Raw genomic sequence first — 1,284 nt, 5'->3', positions numbered from 1 at the left:
CTTTTTTTCCTCCTCTCCCTCCCCCCCAACTCTCCATCTCTCCGAAACACCAGCTTGCGCCTGCGCAACAGACCAATAATAAATAGATACACACACACACATATATATATATATTTATATAGATAGATAGATACATCAAGAGATATATATTTATATATATGGAGCCGGGCCCGGACCCTTCCGGCGGTAGCGGTGGGGGTGGCGGTGGCGGTGGGGAAGGCCCTTCCTCTTCTTCTGCCGCAGCAGCAGGAGCAGGAGCAGGAGCAGCAGCAGCAGCAGGTCCGTCCTCCTCTTCTGGTGCTGCTGCTGCGGCCGCTGCTGATCCGGCGACGACGCAACCGCAAGCGGAAGCGGAGGCGATGGAGCAGCAGGCGATGCAGCAGGGGCAGCCGAGCAGATACGAGTCGCAGAAGCGGAGGGACTGGAACACGTTCCTGCAGTACCTGCGGAACCACAAGCCGCCGCTGAGCCTGGGGCGGTGCAGCGGGGCGCACGTGATAGAGTTCCTCAAGTACCTGGACCAGTTCGGGAAGACGAAGGTGCACGCGGAGGGGTGCGGCTTCTTCGGGCAGCCCAGCCCGCCGGGCCCCTGCGCCTGCCCGCTCCGCCAGGCCTGGGGCTCCCTCGACGCCCTCATCGGCCGCCTCCGCGCCGCCTACGACGAGTCCGGCGGCCGCCCCGACTCCAACCCCTTCGCCGCCCGCCCCGTCCGCATCTACCTCCGCGAGGTCCGCGAGTCCCAGGCCAAGGCCCGCGGCATCCCCTACGAGAAGAAAAAGCGCAAGCGCATCACCACCACCACCACCACCACCTCATCAGCAGCAGCAGCAACAACAACAACAACACCATCACCATCATCATCATCGTCTCCATTACCACCACCAAAACCACCACCTGCAGCAGCAGCAGAACCACCTCCTGCTGCCGCTGCTGCTGCTGCTGCTATTACTACTACTATTACTGTCACTGGTGCTGCTGCTGCTGCCGCTGCCAGTGCTGCTAGTACGAGTGCGGCTGCGGGGTCGAGGAGTAAAAAAGCGCCTGCTGCTGCTGCTGCTGCTGCTGCTGCTGCAGCGGAGGGGGAGGGGGCGAAAGCGGAAGAATCGGAAACTCCGGAGGAGGAATCACCATGAGTATACATAGATTGGAACATTTGGTATAATCTTCTTAATTAATTTTTAGGAATTTGATCTTTATTTATTTGAAATAATCTTCAATTTAGTTTCCTCCGTAGTATCAGTAGCAGTAGAATTATTGTTTGGTGCATGTGGGGAATTAATTACA

At 57.8% G+C, this 1,284-nt stretch overlaps 1 protein-coding gene across 1 annotated transcript; it reads left to right on the top strand.

Moving 5' to 3' along the window:
* Positions 1-6: 6 nt before the first annotated feature.
* Positions 7-1,060, top strand: LOC109705486 (protein G1-like7; the record flags this gene model as incomplete). Its single annotated transcript, XM_020226218.1, is given in 1 exon segment — positions 7-1,060. A coding segment is annotated over 1 exon segment (902 nt), but the record flags the coding sequence as incomplete, so codon positions are not given.
* Positions 1,061-1,284: the final 224 nt, after the last annotated feature.

This window comes from Ananas comosus, unplaced genomic scaffold (assembly GCF_001540865.1).
Source record: "Ananas comosus cultivar F153 unplaced genomic scaffold, ASM154086v1, whole genome shotgun sequence".
Taxonomy (NCBI): Eukaryota; Viridiplantae; Streptophyta; class Magnoliopsida; order Poales; family Bromeliaceae; genus Ananas; species Ananas comosus.
This window is presented reverse-complemented; position numbering and strand designations above follow the sequence as displayed.